Source organism: Echeneis naucrates, chromosome 14, assembly GCF_900963305.1.
Source record: "Echeneis naucrates chromosome 14, fEcheNa1.1, whole genome shotgun sequence".
NCBI classification, from domain to species: domain Eukaryota; kingdom Metazoa; phylum Chordata; class Actinopteri; order Carangiformes; family Echeneidae; genus Echeneis; species Echeneis naucrates.
The window spans coordinates 21,578,784-21,597,355 of record NC_042524.1 but is presented as its reverse complement, the minus strand read 5'-3'; the positions used below and the strand labels follow the sequence as shown (position 1 = coordinate 21,597,355).

The 18,572-nt window shown below is 40.2% G+C and overlaps 5 protein-coding genes across 5 annotated transcripts; all 5 read left to right on the top strand.

Moving 5' to 3' along the window:
• The first annotated feature begins 1,212 nt into the window (after positions 1-1,212).
• LOC115054616 (M protein, serotype 2.1) lies at positions 1,213-8,265 on the top strand. Its single transcript, XM_029519893.1, has 3 exons — positions 1,213-1,220; positions 1,919-2,126; positions 7,810-8,265. The coding sequence occupies exons 1-3, from the start codon at positions 1,213-1,215 to the stop codon at positions 8,248-8,250; spliced, it is 657 nt and encodes a 218-aa protein (XP_029375753.1). The 3' UTR covers positions 8,251-8,265.
• Positions 8,266-10,392: 2,127 nt separating this feature from the next.
• Positions 10,393-13,649, top strand: LOC115054614 (MAR-binding filament-like protein 1). The gene is given in 4 exon segments (XM_029519888.1): positions 10,393-10,399; positions 10,504-10,766; positions 12,645-13,314; positions 13,317-13,649. Coding segments are annotated over 4 exon segments (1,116 nt in total). The 3' UTR covers positions 13,493-13,649.
• A 620-nt stretch (positions 13,650-14,269) lies between these two features.
• LOC115054562 (uncharacterized protein PFB0145c-like) lies at positions 14,270-15,588 on the top strand. The gene has a single exon (XM_029519829.1). It carries the CDS (start codon positions 14,626-14,628, stop codon positions 15,586-15,588), a length of 963 nt encoding a protein of 320 aa, XP_029375689.1. The 5' UTR covers positions 14,270-14,625.
• Positions 15,589-16,245: 657 nt separating this feature from the next.
• LOC115054561 (uncharacterized protein PFB0145c-like) lies at positions 16,246-17,537 on the top strand. Its single transcript, XM_029519828.1, has one exon. It carries the CDS (start codon positions 16,265-16,267, stop codon positions 17,528-17,530), a length of 1,266 nt encoding a protein of 421 aa, XP_029375688.1. The 5' UTR covers positions 16,246-16,264; the 3' UTR covers positions 17,531-17,537.
• On the top strand, positions 17,537-18,567 carry LOC115054612 (MAR-binding filament-like protein 1; the record flags this gene model as incomplete). The annotated part of the gene is made up of 1 exon (XM_029519882.1): positions 17,537-18,567. A coding segment is annotated over exon 1 (969 nt), but the record flags the coding sequence as incomplete, so codon positions are not given.
• Between the last annotated feature and the right edge of the window lie 5 nt (positions 18,568-18,572).

Sequence of the window (18,572 nt, the reverse complement as noted above, 5' to 3'; positions counted from 1 at the left end):
GAAAAGGAATACTGCGAAAAGAAACAACAAGAGAAGAAGAGATTAGACCAAGACCTGGAGAAAAACATGAGAGAGCGGGATGAGTTAGAAGTGTTAAGAATAAAACTGCAGCAACAAGGAGAGCTGACTGAGGAAGAAGAAAAAGGTCAAGATCTACACCTACAACCCAACAATCTGGTACAATATAAAAAACAAAGCCTGGAAAGAACTGGGGCGAAGCAACGGAGAGAAAGTCAAATAATTAGCAGAAAAATCACAGATTCTATTATAATCAACAAAACATGACAGAAAAGATTAATTTACATTTTGAAAAATTAAAGGAGAAATGGGAACTCTCGAAAAAGTGAATGTTGACTTAATGGAACAAAAAAACGGAGCTGGAAGCATTACAAGGTTGAAACAAAATTTAGAGACACCATGATCAGAATCAAAATCTCACATAAAAACTACCTGGGAAATCTAACAAAAAAGCACAAGAGAGATGGAAGAGATGGCTACAATGAGAAATTATATCCAAAGACAAAAACATGATCTTGATCTCAGTCGAGAAAGAGTTAAAAAGGAACAAAAAGAGATGAAAGTTTTGAAGTCTGAGGTAGAATTGCAACTATATGGAAAACCTAAAAATAAATCAAGAAAGAAAGTTTCCAAAAAGTAAAAGAAAACGGAGTTTGGGATGACACAATCTGGTCTTTCAGATTCAAATCAGCAGAGGGAAGATGATGCAAAAAACACAAACAATGATGAAAGAGGAGAAAGGAAAGAAATACAGCTGAACTGGTTGAAAAGATGGAATGAGAAACAAAATGAATGTGGGCATTCAGAAGGATGAATTGAAAATTATGATGGAAAAGGTTGAAGAAACTGAAAGTGCAGAAAATTTGAACCTGATCCAAAGACAACAAAGTAATCTGAATGGAACAAAGATGGTAATGAAGCAAAAAGTCATGGAAGGTCAGTGGGAACACAGGTTCGAAATGGAAATGCAAAATCTCGATAAACAAAGGCACGAGTTGAAGAAAGTCAGGGAGGATCTGGATAGAGTCAATGTCATCGTAAAGAAAGAGAGACAGGATTTGATTTGATGAGGTCTGACATCCTGAAACAATACAGCCTGCTAGAACAAAGCAAACAGATATAAAAGACACAAAGATACGCTGCAAGTCACAAAGACTGAACTGCAAAAGAAGAAAGAGCATGCAGACAGCCTGCATGACGAGGTAAGGAGAGAGAAAAATATTATTAAAGATCTGAGCTTTCAGCTTGACGGAGAGCGAATAACTTGAAAATGCCATGACAAAGATTGCTTTGAAACTCCAAGAAGAAGAACTTCAGAATGACACCATCAGAATGCAAAGAGAAGAACTGGAAAGCAAGGAGAAGAGCATACTTGCGGAAAGAAAGGAAGTGGAACTTTTGAGGGACAATCTCAACAAGATGAAGGAAGAAGTTGAGCCACCATGAACACCATGAGTGGAGAGAGGAAACATCTCAGGCAAATGATGACTGACATGACAGAGAGAGAGAAATGCTTTTAAAATGACAGGGACAAAGTGGAAAAGGAAAGGTCTGGGCTTCTAATGCAGAAACATCAAGTCATGAATAAAATGCAAGTCATCAAGAGTCTGAGAGAAAAACTCCTGCATGTGAATGAAAGGATGACGGCGAGCATTGAAAGACAAAATGAAAAGTTTACATCAAAACAGTAAGACGTGCTAATAGTTTCCACTTTATTGGAAGAAAAGATTTGCAGAGCTGGATGACAGAAAGGACAACATGACTTGTTTCACTGAGGCTCTTCGAGAGGGAAAAGAAAGTCTGAAAAGTTTACAGTCAAAATGGTCAACAAGAGAAAGGACATGGAAAGCAATGGAAGCAAGCATGTGCAAGTGAAAAGCTACATTTAGACAAACTGAAGGGCAGATCTGAAGAACGGCAGAGAAGATTTGGAGAGAGAGAAAGAGATGATGAAGAAAGATAAAATGGACTTGGAGCTGATGAAGTCTGACTTCCTGAAGCAAAGAAGGGCATTAGAACAAGATAAAGAAGATGTCAAAGAGCAAAAGGAGAAAGTGGAAACCACAAATACTGAGTTGCAAAAGCAGAAAGAACGTGCAGACAGTCCTGTATGTTGAGATAGAGAGAGAAAAACAACATTAAAGATCTGAGCCTCCAGCTTGGAAGAGAACAGCCCAAGTTCAGGATGTGATAAACACCATTACCTTGAAGCTGAAAGAAGAGAAAATGAAGGATAGTCAGATGAGAAGAAAAAGTGAGCAACTGGAAATCCAGAAGAAAAGTCTACTGCAGAAAGAGAAAGACTGGAAGATTTGAGGAAGGATCTGAAGATGAGGAGAGAAGAGCTTGCAGCAGCTTTAAACAGCATCAGTGGAGAGAAAGAAAAACCTGTTGCAGATAAAAGTTAGTCTTGACATGGACAAAGACCAACTTGAGAGTGACAAAGATAAAGTGAAAGCTGAGATGTATGAGTTGAAATTAAGAGGAGATGAGTTGACGGGGAAATTACAGTATGTCCAAACTCTAAGGAGTCAACTCAAAGAGCTGAATGAAAGGACACGAGGAGCCATGAAAACCAATTGCACCAACTAGACCAAAAGAGTCAAGATGTGAAGCGATTACGTCTTGCTGTGGAGAAACAACTTGCAGACTTGAACGTACAGACCTCCACGATCCACAGTTTACACTGCAACTGATGCAAAAAGAACAAAGGAATCTGACAGGTATATTATCAAAGATGTATGAAGCCAGATGACATGGGGGATCAATGGGAACACAGGTTCGAATGGAAGAGCAAAATCTCGATAAACAAAGGCACGAGCTGAAGAAAGTCAGGGAGGATCTGGGATAGAGGTCATGTCCATCGTAAGAAAGAGAGACAGGATTTGGATTTGATGAGGTCTGACATCCTGAAACAATACAGCCTGCCTAGAACAAAGCAAACAAATATAAAAAAAACTCAAAGATACGCGCCAAGTCACAAAGACTGAACTGCAAAAGAAGAAAGAGCATGCAGACAGCCTGCATGACGAGGTAAGGAGAGAGAAAAAATATTATTAAAGATCTGAGCTTCAGCTTGACCGGAGAGCGAAATAAACTTGAAAATGCCATGACAAGATTGCTTTGAAACTCCAAGAAGAAGAACTTCAGAAATGACACCATCAGAATGCAAAGAGAAGAACTGAAAGCAAGGAGAAGAGCATACTTGCGGAAAGAAAGGAAGTGGAACTTTTGAGGGACAATCTCAAACAAGATGAAGGAAGAAGTTGAAGCCACCATGAACACCATGAGTGGAGAGAAGGAAACATCTCAGGCAAATGATGACTGACATTGACAGAGAGAGAGAAATGCTTTTAAATGACAGGGACAAGTGGAAAAGGAAAGGTCTGGGCTTCTAATGCAGAAACATCAAGTCATGATAAAATGCAAGTCATCAAGAGTCTGAGAGAAAAACTCCTGCATGTGAATGAAAGGATGACGGCGAGCATTGAAGACAAAATGAACAAGTTTTACATCAAAACAGTAAAGACGTGCTAATAGTTTCCACTTTATTGGAGAGAAAAGTTGCAGAGCTGGATGGAACAGAAAGACAACATACTTGTTTCACTGAGCTCTTCGAGAGGGAAAAAGAAAGTCTGAAAAGTTTACAGTCAAAAATGGTCACAAGAGAAAGGACATGGAAAAGCAATTGGAAGCAAGCATGTGCAAGTGCAAAGCTACATTTAGACAAACTGAAGGCAGATCTGAAGAACGGCAGAGAAGATTTGGAGAGAGAGAAAGAGATGATGAGAAAGATAAAATGGACTTGGAGCTGATGAAGTCTGACTTCCTGAAGCAAAGAAGGGCATTAGAACAATATAAAGAGATTTCAAGAGCAAAAGGAGAATTGGAAAACCACAAATACTGAGGTTTGCAAAAGCAGAAAGAACGTGCAGACAGTCTGTATTTTAGATAAGAGAGAGAAAAACAACATTAAAGATCTGAGCCTCCAGCTTGGAAGAGAACAAGCCCAAGTTCAGGATGTGATAAACACCATTACCTTGAAGCTGAAGAAGAGAAAATGAAGGATAGTCAGATGAGAAGAAAAGTGAGCACTGGAAATCCAGAAGAAAGTCTACTGGCAGAAAGAGAAAGACTGGAAGATTTGAGGAAGGATCTGAAGATGAGGAGAGAAGAGCTTGCAGCAGCTTTAAACAGCATCCAGTGGAGAGAAAGAAAACCTGTTGCAGATAAAAGTTAGTCTTGACATGGACAAAGACCAACTTGAGAGTGACAAAGATAAAGTGAAAGCTGAGATGTATGAGTTGAAATTAAGAGGAGATGAGTTGACGGGGAAATTACAGTATGTCCAAACTCTAAGGAGTCAACTCAAAGAGCTGAATGAAAGGACACGAGGAGCCATGAAAACCAAATTGCACCAACTAGACCAAAAGAGTCAAGATGTGAAGCGATTACGTCTTGCTGTGGAGAAACACTTGCAGACTTGAACGTACAGACCTCCCAGATCCAAGTTTACACTGAACTGATGCAAAAAGAACAAAGGAATCTGACAGGTATATTATCAAGATGGTAATGAAGCCAAGACGACATGGGGGATCAATGGGAACACAGGTTCGAAATGGAAAAGCAAAATCTCGATAAACAAAGTCACGAGCTGAAGAAAGTCAGGGGAGGATCTGGATAGAGTCAATGTCATCGTAAAAGAAAGAGAGAGCAGGATTCTGGCTGTCATTGATGAGGTCTGACATCCTGAAACAATACAGCCTGCTAGAACAAAGCAAACAAGATATAAAGACTCAAAGATACGCTGCAAGTCACAAGACATGAACTGCAAAAGAAGAAAGAGCATGCAGACAGCCTGCATGACGAGGTAAGGAAGAGAGAAAAATATTATTAAAGATCTGAGCTTTCAGCTTGACGGAGAGCGAAATAAACTTGAAAATGCCATGACAAAGATGCTTTGAAACTCCAAGAAGAATGACACTTCAGCAATGCCAACCATCAGAATGCACAAGAGAAGAACTGGAAAGCAAGGAGAAGAGCATACTTGCGGAAAGAAACGGAAGTGGAACTTTTGAGGGACAATCTCAACAAGATGAAGGAAGAAGTTGAAGCCACCATGAACACCATGAGTGGAGAGAGGAAACATCTCAGGCAAATGATGACTGACATTGACAGAGAGAGAGAATGCTTTAAATGACAGGGACAAAGTGGGAAAAGGAAAGGTCTGGGCTTCTAATGCAGAAACATCAAGTCATGAATAAAATGCAAGTCATCAAGCGTCTGAGAGAAAACTCCTGCATGTGAATGAAAAGGATGACGGCGAGCATTGAAGACAAAATGAAAAGTTTACATCAAAACAGTAAGACGTAGCTAATAGTTTCCACTTTATTGGAAGAAAAGTTTGCAGAGCTCGTGCAATGAACAGAAAGACAACAGACTTGTTTCACTGAGCTCTTCGAGAGGGAAAAAGAAAGTCTGAAAAGTTTACAGTCAAAAATGGTCAACAAGAGAAAGGACATGGAAAAGCAATGGAAGCAAGCATGTGCCATGTGAAAAGCTACATTTAGACAAACTGAAGGCAGATCTGAAGAAACGGCAGCGAAGATTTGAGAGAGAGAAAGAGATGATGAAGAAAGATAAAATGGACTTGGAGCTGATGAAGTCTGACTTCCTGAAGCAAAGAAGGGCATTAGAACAAGATAAAGAAGATTTCAAAGAGCAAAAGGAGAAAGTGGAAACCACAAATACTGAGTTGCAAAAGCAGAAAGAACGTGCAGACAGTCTGTATGTTGAGATAAAGAGAGAGAAAAACAACATTAAAGATCTGAGCCTCCAGCTTGGAAGAGAACAAGCCCAAGTTCAGGATGTGATAAACACCATTACCTTGAAGCTGAAAGAAGAGAAACTGAAGATAGTCAGATGAGAAGAAAAAGTGAGCAACTGGAAATCCAGAAGAAAAGTCTACTGGCAGAAAGAGAAAGACTGGAGATTTGAGGAAGGATCTGAAGATGAGGAGAGAAGAGCTTGCAGCAGCTTTAAACAGCAATCAGTGGAGAGAAAGAAACCTGTTGCAGATAAAAGTTAGTCTTGACATGGACAAAGACCAACTTGAGAGTGACAAAGATAAAGTGAAAGCTGAGATGTATGAGTTGAAATTAAGAGGAGATGAGTTGACGGGGAAATTACAGTATGTCCAAACTCTAAGGAGTCAACTCAAGAGCTGAATGAAAGGACACGAGGAGCCATGAAAACCAATTGCACCAACTAGACCAACAGAGTCAAGATGTGAAGCGATTACGTCTTGCTGTGGGAGAAACAACTTGCAGACTTGAACGTACAGACCTCCCAGATCCAAGTTTACACTGAACTGATGCAAAAAGAACAAAGGAATCTGACAGGTATATTATCAAAGATGGTAATGAAGCCAGATGACATGGGGGATCAATGGGAACACAGTGTTCGAAATGGAAAAAGCAAAATCTCGATAAACAAAGGCACGAGCTGAAGAAAGTCAGGGAGGATCTGGATAGAGTCAATGTCATCGTAAAGAAAGAGAGACAGGATTTGGATTTGATGAGGTCTGACATCCTGAAACAATACAGCCTGCTAGAACAAAGCAAACAAGATATAAAGAACTCAAAGATACGCTGCAAGTCACAAAGACTGAACTGCAAAAGAAGAAAGAGCATGCAGACAGCCTGCATGACGAGGTAAGGAGAGAGAAAAATATTATTAAAGATCTGAGCTTTCAGCTTGACGGAGAGCGAAATAAACTTGAAAATGCCATGACAAAGATTGCTTTGAAACTCCAAGAAGAAGAACTTCAGAATGACACCATCAGAATGCAAAGAGAAGAACTGGAAAGCAAGGAGAAGAGCATACTTGCGGAAAGAAAGGAAGTGGACTTTTGAGGGACAATCTCAACAAGATGAAGGAAGAAGTTGAAGCCACCATGAACACCATGAGTGGAGAGAGGAAACATCTCAGGCAAAATGATGACTGACATTGACAGATGAGAGAGAAATGCTTTTAAATGACAGGGACAAAGTGGAAAAGGAAAGGTCTGGGCTTCTAATGCAGAAACATCAAGTCATGAATAAAATGCAAGTCATCAAGAGTCTGAGAGAAAAACTCCTGCATGTGAATGAAAGGATGACGGCGAGCATTGAAGACAAAATGAAAAGTTTACATCAAAACAGTAAAGACGTGCTAATAGTTTCCACTTTATTGGAAGAAAAGTTTGCAGAGCTGGATGAACAGAAAGACAACATGACTTGTTTCACTGAGCTCTTCGAGAGGGAAAAAGAAAGTCTGAAAAGTTTACAGTCAAAAATGGTCAACAAGAGAAAGGACATGGAAAAGCAATGGAAGCAAGCATGTGCAAGTGAAAAGCTACATTTAGACAAACTGAAGGCAGATCTGAAGAACGGCAGAGAAGATTTGGAGAGAGAGAAAGAGATGATGAAGAAAGATAAAATGGACTTGGAGCTGATGAAGTCTGACTTCCTGAAGCAAAGAAGGGCATTAGAACAAGATAAAGAAGATTTCAAAGAGCAAAAGGAGAAAGTGGAAACCACAAATACTGAGTTGCAAAAGCAGAAAGAACGTGCAGACAGTCTGTATGTTGAGATAAAGAGAGAGAAAAACAACATTAAAGATCTGAGCCTCCAGCTTGGAATGAGAACAAGCCCAAGTTCAGGATGTGATAAACACCATTACCTTGAAGCTGAAAGAAGAGAAAATGAAGGATAGTCAGATGAGAAGAAAAGTGAGCAACTGGAAATCCAGAAGAAAAGTCTACTGGCAGAAAGAGAAAGACTGGAAGATTTGAGGAAGGATCTGAAGATGAGGAGAGAAGAGCTTGCAGCAGCTTTAAACAGCATCAGTGGAGAGAAGAAACCTGTTGCAGATAAAAGTAGTCTTGACATGGACAAAGACCAACTTGAGAGTGACAAAGATAAAGTGAAAGCTGAGATGTATGAGTTGAAATTAAGAGGAGATGAGTTGACGGGGAAATTACAGTATGTCCAAACTCTAAGGAGTCAACTCAAAGAGCTGAATGAAAGGACACGAGGAGCCATGAAAACCAAATTGCACCAACTAGACCAAAAGAGTCAAGATGTGAAGCGATTACGTCTTGCTGTGGAGAAACAACTTGCAGACTTGAACGTACAGACCTCCCAGATCCAAGTTTACACTGAACTGATGCAAAAGAACAAAGGAATCTGACAGGTATATTATCAAAGATGGTAATGAAGCCAGACGACATGGGGGATCATGGGAACACAGGTTCGAAATGGAAAAGCAAAATCTCGATAAACAAAGGCACGAGCTGAAGAAAGTCAGGGAGGATCTGGATAGAGTCAATGTCATCAGTAAAGAAAGAGAGACAGGATTTGGATTTGATGAGGTCTGACATCCTGAAACAATACAGCCTGCTAGAACAAAGCAAACAAGATATAAAAGAACTCAAAGATACGCTGCAAGTCACAAAGACTGAACTGCAAAAGAAGAAAGAGCATGCAGACAGCCTGCATGACGAGGTAAGGAGAGAGAAAAATATTATTAAAGATCTGAGCTTTCAGCTTGACGGAGAGCGAAATAAACTTGAAAATGCCATGACAAAGATTGCTTTGAAACTCCAAGAAGAAGAACTTCAGAATGACACCATCAGAATGCAAAGAGAAGAACTGGAAAGCAAGGAGAAGAGCATACTTGCGGAAAGAAAGGAAGTGGAACTTTTGAGGGACAATCTCAACAAGATGAAGGAAGGAAGTTGAAGCCACCATGAACACCATGAGTGGAGAGAGGAACATCTCAGGCAAATGATGACTGACATTGACAGAGAGAGAGAAATGCTTTTAAATGACAGGGACCAAAGTGGAAAAGGAAAGGTCTGGGCTTCTAATGCAGAAACATCAAGTCATGAATAAAATGCAAGTCATCAAGAGTCTGAGAGAAAAACTCCCTGCATGTGAATGAAAGGATGACGGCGAGCATGAAGACAAAATGAAAAGTTTACATCCAAAACAGTAAAGACGTGCTACTAGTTTCCACTTTATTGGAAGAAAGTTTGCAGAGCTGGATGAACAGAAAGACAACATGACCTTGTTTCACCTGAGCTCTTCGAGAGGGAAAAAGAAGTCTGAAAAGTTTACAGTCAAAAATGGTCAACAAGAGAAGGAAATGGAAAAGCAATGGAAGCAAGCATGTGCAAGTGAAAAGCTACATTTAGACAAACCTGAAGGCAGAATCTGAGAACGGCAGAGAAGATTTGGAGAGAGAGAAAGAGATGATGAAGAAAGATAAAATGGACTGGAGCTGATGAAGTCTGACTTCCTGAAGCAAAGAAGGGCATTAGAACAAGATAAAGAAGATTTCAAAGAGCAAAAGGAGAGGAAAGTGGAAACCACAAATACTGAGTTGCAAAAGCAGAAAGAACGTGCAGACAGTCTGCTATGTGAGGATAAGAGAAGAGAAAAACAACATTAAAGATCTGAGCCTCCAGCTGGAAGAGAACAAGCCCAAGTCAGGATGTGATAAACACCTTACCTGAAGCGAAAGAAGAGAAATGAAGGATAGTCAGATGAGAAGAAAAAGTGAGCAACTGGAAATCCAGAAGAAAAGTATACTGGCAGAAAGAGGAAAGACCTGGAAGATTTGAGGAGGATCTGAAGATGAGAGAGCAGCGCTCTGCAGCAGCTTTAAACAGCATCAGTGGAGAGAAAGAAACCTGTTGCAGATAAAAGTTAGTCTTGGACATGGACAAAGACCAACTGAGAGTGACAAAGATAAAGTGAAAGCTGAGATGTATGAGTTGAAAATTAAGAGGAGATGAGTTGACGGGGAAATTACAGTATGTCCAAAATCTAAGGAGTCAACTCAAAGAGCTGAATGAAAGGACACGGAGGAGCCATGAAAACCAAATTGCACCAACTAGGACCAAAAGAGTCAAGATGTTGAAGCGATTACGTCTTGCTGTGGAGAAACACCTTGCAGACTTGAACGTACAGACCTCCCAGATCAAGTTTACACTGAACTGATGCAAAAAGAACAAAGGAATCTGACAGGTATCTTATCAAAGATGGTAATGAAGCCAGATGACATGGGGGATCAATGGGAACACAGGTTCGAATGGAAAAGCAAAATCTCGATAAACAAAGCACGAGCTGAAGAAAGTCAGGGAGGACTCTGGATAGAGTCAATGTCATCGTAAAGAAAGAGAGACAGGATTTGGATTTGATGAGGTCTGACATCCTGAAACAATACAGCTGCTAGAACAAAGCAAACAAGATATAAAAGAACTCAAAGATACGCTGCAAGTCACAAAGACTGAACTGCAAAAGAAGGAAAGAGCATGCAGACAGCCGCATGAGAGGTAAGGAGAGAGAACACAATATTATTAAAGATCTGAGCTTTCAGCTTGACGGAGAGCGAAATAACTTGAAACATGCCTGACAAAGATTGCTTTGAAACTCCAAGCAGAAGAACTTCCGAATGACACCATCAGAATGCAAAGAGAAGAACTGGAAAGCAAGGAGAAGCGCATACTTGCGGACAGAAAGGAAGTGGAACTTTTGAGGGACAATCTCAACAAGATGAAGGCAGAAGTTGAAGCCACCATGAACACCATGAGTGGAGAGAGGGAACATCTCAGGCAAATGATGACTGACATTGACAGAGAGAGAGAAATGCTTTTAAATGACAGGGGACAAAGTGGAAAAGGAAAGGTCTGGGCTTCTAATGCAAGAAACATTCAAGTCATGAATAAAATGCAAGTCATCAAGAGTCTGAGAGAACAACTCCCTGCATGTGAATGAAAGGATGCCGGCGAGCATTGAAGACAAAATGAAAAGTTTACATCAAAACAGTAAAGACGTGCTAATAGTTTCCACTTTATTGGAAGAAAAGTTTGCAGAGCTGGATGAACAGAAAGACAACATGACTTGTTTCACTGAGCTCTTCGAGAGGGAAAAAGAAAGTCTGAAAAGTTTACAGTCAAAAATGGTCAACAAGAGAAAGGACATGGAAAAAGCAATGGAAGCAAGCATGTGCAAGTGAAAAGCTACATTTAGACAAACTGAAGGCAGATCTGAAGAACGGCAGAGAAGATTTGGAGAGAGAGAAAGAGATGATGAAGAAAGATAAAATGGACTTGGAGCTGATGAAGTCTGACTTCCTGAAGCAAAGAAGGGCATTAGAACAAGATAAAGAAGATTTCAAAGAGCAAAAGGAGAAAGTGGAAACCACAAATACTGAGTTGCAAAAGCAGAAAGAACGTGCAGACAGTCTGTATGTTGAGATAAAGAGAGAGAAAAACAACATTAAAGATCTGAGCCTCCAGCTTGGAAGAGAACAAGCCCAAGTTCAGGATGTGATAAACACCATTACCTTGAAGCTGAAAGAAGAGAAAATGAAGGATAGTCAGATGAGAAGAAAAAGTGAGCAACTGGAAATCCAGAAGAAAAGTCTACTGGCAGAAAGAGAAAGACTGGAAGATTTGAGGAAGGATCTGAAGATGAGGAGAGAAGAGCTTGCAGCAGCTTTAAACAGCATCAGTGGAGAGAAAGAAAACCTGTTGCAGATAAAAGTTAGTCTTGACATGGACAAAGACCAACTTGAGAGTGACAAAGATAAGTGAAAGCTGAGATGTATGAGTTGAAATTAAGAGGAGATGAGTTGACGGGGAAATTACAGTATGTCCAAACTCTAAGGAGTCACTCAAAGAGCTGAATGAAAGGACACGAGGAGGCCATGAAAACCAAATTGCACCAACTAGACCAAAAGAGTCAAGATGTGAAGCGATTTACGTCTTGCTGTGGAGAAACAACTTGCAGACTTGACGTACAGACCTCCCAGATCCAAGTTTACACTGAACTGATGCAAAAAGAACAAAGGAATCTGACAGGTATATTATCAAAGATGGTAATGAAGCCAGACGACATGGGGGATCAATGGAACACAGGTTCGAAATGGAAAAGCAAATCTCGATAAACAAAGGCACGAGCTGAAGAAAGTCAGGGAGGATCTGGATAGAGTCAATGTCATCATAAAGAAAGAGAGACAGGATTTGGATTTGATGAGGTCTGACATCCTGAAACAATACAGCCTGCTAGAACAAAGCAAACAAGATATAAAAGAACTCAAGATACGCTGCAAGTCACAAAGACTGAACTGCAAAAGAAGAAAGAGCATGCAGACAGCCTGCATGACGAGGTAAGGAGAGAGAAAAATATTATTAAAGATCTGAGCTTTCAGCTTGACGGAGAGCGAAATAAACTTGAAAATGCCATGACAAAGATTGCTTTGAAACTCCAAGAAGAAGAACTTCAGAATGACACCATCAGAATGCAAAGAGAAGAACTGGAAAGCAAGGAGAAGAGCATACTTGCGGAAAGAAAGGAAGTGGAACTTTTGAGGGACAATCTCAACAAGATGAAGGAAGAAGTTGAAGCCACCATGAACACCATGAGTGGAGAGAGGAAACATCTCAGGCAAATGATGACTGACATTGACAGAGAGAGAGAAATGCTTTTAAATGACAGGGACAAAGTGGAAAAGGAAAGGTCTGGGCTTCTAATGCAGAAACATCAAGTCATGAATAAAATGCAAGTCATCAAGAGTCTGAGAGAAAACTCCTGCATGTGAATGAAAGGATGACGGCGAGCATTGAAGACAAAATGAAAAGTTTACATCAAAACAGTAAAGACGTGCTAATAGTTTCCACTTTATTGGAAGAAAAGTTTGCAGAGCTGGATGAACAGAAAGACAACATGACTTATTTCACTGAGCTCTTCGAGAGGGAAAAAGAAAGTCTGAAAAGTTTACAGTCAAAAATGGTCAACAAGAGAAAGGACATGGAAAAGCAATGGAAGCAAGCATGTGCAAGTGAAAAGCTACATTTAGACAAACTGAAGGCAGATCTGAAGAATGGCAGAGAAGATTTGGAGAGAGAGAAAGAGATGATGAAGAAAGATAAAATGGACTTGGAGCTGATGAAGTCTGACTTCCTGAAGCAAAGAAGGGCATTAGAACAAGATAAAGAAGATTTCAAAGAGCAAAAGGAGAAAGTGGAAACCACAAATACTGAGTTGCAAAAGCAGAAAGAACGTGCAGACAGTCTGTATGTTGAGATAAAGAGAGAGAAAAACAACATTAAAGATCTGAGCCTCCAGCTTGGAAGAGAACAAGCCCAAGTTCAGGATGTGATAAACACCATTACCTTGAAGCTGAAAGAAGAGAAAATGAAGGATAGTCAGATGAGAAGAAAAAGTGAGCAACTGGAAATCCGAAGAAAAGTCTACTGGCAGAAAGAGAAAGACTGGAAGATTTGAGGAAGGATCTGAAGATGAGGAGAGAAGAGCTTGCAGCAGCTTTAAACAGCATCAGTGGAGAGAAAGAAAACCTGTTGCAGATAAAGTTAGTCTTGACATGGACAAAGACCAACTTGAGAGTGACAAAGATAAAGTGAAAGCTGAGATGTATGAGTTGAAATTAAGAGGAGATGAGTTGACGGGGAAATTACAGTATGTCCAAACTCTAAGGAGTCAACTCAAAGAGCTGAATGAAAGGACACGAGGAGCCATGAAAACCCAATTGCACCAACTAGACCAAAAGAGTCAAGATGTGAAGCGATTACGTCTTGCTGTGGAGAAACAACTTGCAGACTTGAACGTACAGACCTCCCAGATCCAAGTTTACACTGAACTGATGCAAAAGAACAAAGGAATCTGACAGGTATATTATCAAAGATGGTAATGAAGCCAGATGACATGGGGGATCAATGGGAACACAGGTTCGAAATGGAAAAGCAAAATCTCGATAAACAAAGGCACGAGCTGAAGAAAGTCAGGGAGGATCTGGATAGAGTCAATGTCATCGTAAAGGAAAGAGAGACAGGATTTGGATTTGATGAGGTCTGACATCCTGAAACAATACAGCCTGCTAGAACAAAGCAACAAGATATAAAGAACTCAAAGATACGCTGCAAGTCACAAAGACTGAACTGCAAAAGAAGAAAGAGCATGCAGACAGCCTGCATGACGAGGTAAGGAGAGAGAAAAATATTATTAAAGATCTGAGCTTTCAGCTTGACGGAGAGCGAAATAAACTTGAAAATGCCATGACAAAGATTGCTTTGAAACTCCAAGAAGAAGAACTTCAGAATGACACCATCAGAATGCAAAGAGAAGAACTGGAAAGCAAGGAGAAGAGCATACTTGCGGAAAGAAAGGAAGTGGAACTTTTGAGGGACAATCTCAACAAGATGAAGGAAGAAGTTGAAGCCACCATGAACACCATGAGTGGAGAGAGGAAACATCTCAGGCAAATGATGACTGACATTGACAGAGAGAGAGAAATGCTTTTAAATGACAGGGACAAAGTGGAAAAGGAAAGGTCTGGGCTTCTAATGCAGAAACATCAAGTCATGAATAAAATGCAAGTCATCAAGAGTCTGAGAGAAAAACTCCTGCATGTGAATGAAAGGATGACGGCGAGCATTGAAGACAAAATGAAAGTTTACATCAAAACAGTAAAGACGTGCTAATAGTTTCCACTTTATTGGAAGAAAAGTTTGCAGAGCTGGATGAACAGAAAGACAACATGACTTGTTTCACTGAGCTCTTCGAGAGGGAAAAAGAAAGTCTGAAAAGTTTACAGTCAAAAATGGTCAACAAGAGAAAGGACATGGAAAAGCAATGGAAGCAAGCATGTGCAAGTGAAAAGCTACATTTAGACAAACTGAAGGCAGATCTGAAGAACGGCAGAGAAGATTTGGAGAGAGAGAAAGAGATGATGAAGAAAGATAAAATGGACTTGGAGCTGATGAAGTCTGACTTCCTGAAGCAAAGAAGGGCATTAGAACAAGATAAAGAAGATTTCAAAGAGCAAAAGGAGAAAGTGGAAACCACAAATACTGAGTTGCAAAAGCAGAAAGAACGTGCAGACAGTCTGTATGTTGAGATAAAGAGAGAGAAAAACAACATTAAAGATCTGAGCCTCCAGCTTGGAAGAGAACAAGCCCAAGTTCAGGATGTGATAAACACCATTACCTTGAAGCTGAAAGAAGAGAAAATGAAGGATAGTCAGATGAGAAGAAAAAGTGAGCAACTGGAAATCCAGAAGAAAAGTCTACTGGCAGAAAGAGAAAGACTGGAAGATTTGAGGAAGGATCTGAAGATGAGGAGAGAAGAGCTTGCAGCAGCTTTAAACAGCATCAGTGGAGAGAAAGAAAACCTGTTGCAGATAAAAGTTAGTCTTGACATGGACAAAGACCAACTTGAGAGTGACAAAGATAAAGTGAAAGCTGAGATGTATGAGTTGAAATTAAGAGGAGATGAGTTGACGGGGAAATTACAGTATGTCCAAACTCTAAGGAGTCAACTCAAAGAGCTGAATGAAAGGACACGAGGAGCCATGAAAACCAAATTGCACCAACTAGACCAAAAGAGTCAAGATGTGAAGCGATTACGTCTTGCTGTGGAGAAACAACTTGCAGACTTGAACGTACAGACCTCCCAGATCCAAGTTTACACTGAACTGATGCAAAAAGAACAAGGAATCTGACAGGTATATTATCAAAGATGGTAATGAAGCCAGACGACATGGGGGATCAATGGGAACACAGGTTCGAAATGGAAAAGCAAAATCTCGATAAACAAAGGCACGAGCTGAAGAAAGTCAGGGAGGATCTGGATAGAGTCAATGTCATCGTAAAGAAAGAGAGACAGGATTTGGATTTGATGAGGTCTGACATCCTGAAACAATACAGCCTGCTAGAACAAAGCAAACAAGATATAAAAGAACTCAAAGATACGCTGCAAGTCACAAAGACTGAACTGCAAAAGAAGAAAGAGCATGCAGACAGCCTGCATGACGAGGTAAGGAGAGAGAAAAATATTATTAAAGATCTGAGCTTTCAGCTTGACGGAGAGCGAAATAAACTTGAAAATGCCATGACAAAGATTGCTTTGAAACTCCAAGAAGAAGAACTTCAGAATGACACCATCAGAATGCAAAGAGAAGAACTGGAAAGCAAGGAGAAGAGCATACTTGCGGAAAGAAAGGAAGTGGAACTTTTGAGGGACAATCTCAACAAGATGAAGGAAGAAGTTGAAGCCACCATGAACACCATGAGTGGAGAGAGGAAACATCTCAGGCAAATGATGACTGACATTGACAGAGAGAGAGAAATGCTTTTAAATGACAGGGACAAAGTGGAAAGGAAAGGTCTGGGCTTCTAATGCAGAAACATCAAGTCATGAATAAAATGCAAGTCATCAAGAGTCTGAGAGAAAAACTCCTGCATGTGAATGAAAGGATGACGGCGAGCATTGAAGACAAAATGAAAAGTTTACATCAAAACAGTAAAGACGTGCTAATAGTTTCCACTTTATTGGAAGAAAAGTTTGCAGAGCTGGATGAACAGAAAGACAACATGACTTATTTCACTGAGCTCTTCGAGAGGGAAAAAGAAAGTCTGAAAAGTTTACAGTCAAAAATGGTCAACAAGAGAAAGGACATGGAAAAGCAATGGAAGCAAGCATGTGCAAGTGAAAAGCTACATTTAGACAAACTGAAGGCAGATCTGAAGAATGGCAGAGAAGATTTGGAGAGAGAGAAAGAGATGATGAAGAAAGATAAAATGGACTTGGAGCTGATGAAGTCTGACTTCCTGAAGCAAAGAAGGGCATTAGAACAAGATAAAGAAGATTTCAAAGAGCAAAAGGAGAAAGTGGAAACCACAAATACTGAGTTGCAAAAGCAGAAAGAACGTGCAGACAGTCTGTATGTTGAGATAAAGAGAGAGAAAAACAACATTAAAGATCTGAGCCTCCAGCTTGGAAGAGAACAAGCCCAAGTTCAGGATGTGATAAACACCATTACCTTGAAGCTGAAAGAAGAGAAAATGAAGGATAGTCAGATGAGAAGAAAAAGTGAGCAACTGGAAATCCAGAAGAACAGTCTACTGGCAGAAAGAGAAAGACTGGAAGATTTGAGGAAGGATCTGAAGATGAGGAGAGAAGAGCTTGCAGCAGCTTTAAACAGCATCAGTGGAGAGAAAGAAAACCTGTTGCAGATAAAAGTTAGTCTTGACATGGACAAAGACCAACTTGAGAGTGACAAAGATAAAGTGAAAGCTGAGATGTATGAGTTGAAATTAAGAGGAGATGAGTTGACGGGGAAATTACAGTATGTCCAAACTCTAAGGAGTCAACTCAAAGAGCTGAATGAAAGGACACGAGGAGCCATGAAAACCAAATTGCACCAACTAGACCAAAAGAGTCAAGATGTGAAGCGATTACGTCTTGCTGTGGAGAAACAACTTGCAGACTTGAACGTACAGACCTCCCAGATCCAAGTTTACACTGAACTGATGCAAAAAGAACAAAGGAATCTGACAGGTATATTATCAAAGATGGTAATGAAGCCAGATGACATGGGGGATCAATGGGAACACAGGTTCGAAATGGAAAGCAAAATCTCGATAAACAAAGGCACGAGCTGAAGAAAGTCAGGGAGGATCTGGATAGAGTCAATGTCATCGTAAAGAAAGAGAGACAGGATTTGGATTTGATGAGGTCTGACATCCTGAAACAATACAGCCTGCTAGAACAAAGCAAACAAGATATAAAAGAACTCAAAGATACGCTGCAAGTCACAAAGACTGAACTGCAAAAGAAGAAAGAGCATGCAGACAGCCTGCATGACGAGGTAAGGAGAGAGAAAAATATTATTAAAGATCTGAGCTTTCAGCTTGACGGAGAGCGAAATAAACTTGAAAATGCCATGACAAAGATTGCTTTGAAACTCCAAGAAGAAGAACTTCAGAATGACACCATCAGAATGCAAAGAGAAGAACTGGAAAGCAAGGAGAAGAGCATACTTGCGGAAAGAAAGGAAGTGGAACTTTTGAGGGACAATCTCAACAAGATGAAGGAAGAAGTTGAAGCCACCATGAACACCATGAGTGGAGAGAGGAAACATCTCAGGCAAATGATGACTGACATTGACAGAGAGAGAGAAATGCTTTTAAATGACAGGGACAAAGTGGAAAAGGAAAGGTCTGGGCTTCTAATGCAGAAACATCAAGTCATGAATAAAATGCAAGTCATCAAGAGTCTGAGAGAAAAACTCCTGCATGTGAATGAAAGGATGACGGCGAGCATTGAAGACAAAATGAAAAGTTTACATCAAAACAGTAAAGACGTGCTAATAGTTTCCACTTTATTGGAAGAAAAGTTTGCAGAGCTGGATGAACAGAAAGACAACATGACTTGTTTCACTGAGCTCTTCGAGAGGGAAAAAGAAAGTCTGAAAAGTTTACAGTCAAAAATGGTCAACAAGAGAAAGGACATGGAAAAGCAATGGAAGCAAGCATGTGCAAGTGAAAAGCTACATTTAGACAAACTGAAGGCAGATCTGAAGAACGGCAGAGAAGATTTGGAGAGAGAGAAAGAGATGATGAAGAAAGATAAAATGGACTTGGAGCTGATGAAGTCTGACTTCCTGAAGCAAAGAAGGGCATTAGAACAAGATAAGAAGATTTC